At 41.3% G+C, this 2,500-nt stretch overlaps 1 protein-coding gene across 1 annotated transcript in view; it reads right to left on the reverse strand.

Annotated features, from left to right (window-relative positions):
• Positions 1-910, reverse strand: part of LOC125027906 (kin of IRRE-like protein 1) — a 512,044-nt gene extending 511,134 nt beyond the window's left edge. The window contains exon 1 of the mRNA XM_047617034.1: positions 104-910. Within this exon, the coding sequence (XP_047472990.1) occupies positions 104-191 (88 nt within the window). The 5' untranslated portion in view covers positions 192-910. The remainder of the gene's footprint in view (positions 1-103) is intronic.
• Between the last annotated feature and the right edge of the window lie 1,590 nt (positions 911-2,500).

The raw sequence follows: 2,500 nt of genomic DNA on the forward strand, positions 1-2,500 counted from the left end.
TAATAAGGAGCAGGAAGAGAAGGATAAAGGTAAAGAAAATGATGATGCTGGAAGGACAGTAGTAAGAGAGAAATCAAACAAATACAACACCTGGAATACTCACTGTCATCTGCCGCCCATGCTGGCTCGCTGGCGAAGATCAGGTGGAGGAAGACACTCAGCTGAGCCACGAAAACGAGTTGGGGAAACATCACACGCGATTTAAGTTTTATCTCGTACAAGTCATCACTTTTCTTACACTTCGTGTTATTATTACAATTTCCTCTCTTCCTTCCTTTTCCTTCTCCTGCCTTCTCTTTCTTCAATTGTAAACTGGGGAATATCTTTTTTTCTCACACTTTTTTCTAGCTCTATCTCTTTTTTTATTTAATTATTCAGGTTTTGATGTCACTTCCACGTATGATTCGGGGCTTTGAGATAGCTGTTATCAAATCCATGATATGTTATATTTGATTCAATTGTCTGAATTCGGATAGACACTCTATGTATATACAAATATATATCTTTAAAAGCAAAAAGTTTTATTTTCCCTTCAAATGGCCACTATGGAACAAATCCGTTCTGAAAGTAGCCCTAAATATACTTGTATTTCTTTCTTTACTTCATTCTCTTTTCCGCTGAAACCACCTGTGTGGAAATAAAGGTTTCTTTTCTATCATCATATTACATACTACTTTAGACGAAGGTGTGCAAAATTTATTCTCGCGTGTAGATTATAATCTTGCAATTGATTGCCTTACACGCACACACGAAAATCAATCACAGAATCATTCCACAGTTTAAATCTCCGGCAAAGAACAAGAATATATGTTAATAACTTGCTAGCCTAGACACATATAACACGCGACGGACTTCCTTCTAGTTGCATATCTCTGGGAAACTATAACTGAGGGATAATCATTGCTAATAATCTGAACAAAACTACATATACATTTCAATACAAAAAGACTATATATATACAAAAAAAAAAAAAAAATTGTTTGACGTCTTAGCACAACGACTCGGAGAAAAAGACCCAAAAGTCGAGACAAGCGACTTGGGAGATCGAGGCAGGGAGACCAACCACCTCCACGTCTGGCCCGGAGGTGGCGGGGTCTTGTGGGAGGGTGGAGGGAGGGCGGGAAGGGGTTGGTGGCGATGGTGGAGGTGGTGGAGGTGGAGGGGGAGGGGTGGCAGTGAGTCGAGTGACGGGAGAGCTCCGCGCGCACTACCGCTGCCTACCGTGGTTGAAGTCGCACTGGCCCCTCTCATTCGTCTGAGCTCCGTTTGTGCTGCAGGTGAGGAGGCCGCGGGAGAGCGGGAGAGGGAGCGGGGGAGAGAGAGAACGTTCGGCGGGGCGAGGGGGAGGGGGAGGGGGAGGAAGAGGGAGAGAAAGAGAGAGGGAGAGGGAGAGGGAGAGGATGTTGGTGAGGGAGAGGGAGAGGGAGAGGGAGAGAAGTGAAAAGCGAGAGGATAATGATGAGGGAGAGAAAGAGAAAGAGAGTTTGGATGAGGAAGAAAAAGAGACAGGGAGGATGAGGATGAAGGAGAGAGAGGAAGAGGGAGAGGGTGAGGATGAAGGAGAGAGAGAGGGAGAACGAAAGTGAGTGAGAGAAAACAAAATCTGAGCGAAGAAGATGCGGGAGAGGAAGAGAGAAGGAGAGAAGTAAAAAGGGAAAAGGAGATGATAATGAGGGAAAACAACGAAAAGAGAGATGGAGAGAGTGAGGGTGAGGCAGAAAGAGAGAGGGAAAGGCTGAGGATGAAGGAGGACGAAAGTGAGTGAAAGAAAAGTTCAAGTCGAAAATGATAAGGTTGAGGGAGAGGAAGAGAGTACGAAGGAGGGAAAGGGAGAGCGAGGGATGGAATCTTTATAGGTAAGAGTGAGAGACAATCCTGGATAGAAAGTGATTGGAAGAGAAAGGAAAAGGGAGAGAGTAAGCGATGGATAGTATTCATGAAGAGAGGGGATGAGAGATAAAAAGAAATGAGGAAAGGGACAGGATGAGAATGAGGGATAGGAAGACAGTGTGCGGATGAGAGCAAAACAGGGAGCGAGGATGATACGAAAGTGAGAGAGAGAGAGAGAGAAAATGTGTATGCGTGTGTGTGTGTGTAGCTAGGACGATATTATGATAATTAGATAGATGTACATATGTATACATCTATGTACGTATATGTATATATGTGTGTGTGTGTGTGTGTGTGTGTGTGTGTGTGTGTGTGTGTGTGTGTGTGTGTGTGTGTGTGTATGTGTGTGTGAGTGTGTGTGTGTGTGTGTGTGTGTGTGTGTGTATGTATATACATACATACATATTTATATATATATATATTTATATATATATATATATATATATATATATATATATATATATATATATATATATATATATATATATATGTGTGTGTGTGTGTGTGTGTGTGTGTGTGTGTGTGTGTGTATGTATATATATATATATATATATATATATATATATATATATATATATATATATATATATATATATATATATATATATAT

Source organism: Penaeus chinensis, chromosome 8 (genome assembly GCF_019202785.1).
Source record: "Penaeus chinensis breed Huanghai No. 1 chromosome 8, ASM1920278v2, whole genome shotgun sequence".
NCBI lineage: Eukaryota > Metazoa > Arthropoda > Malacostraca > Decapoda > Penaeidae > Penaeus > Penaeus chinensis.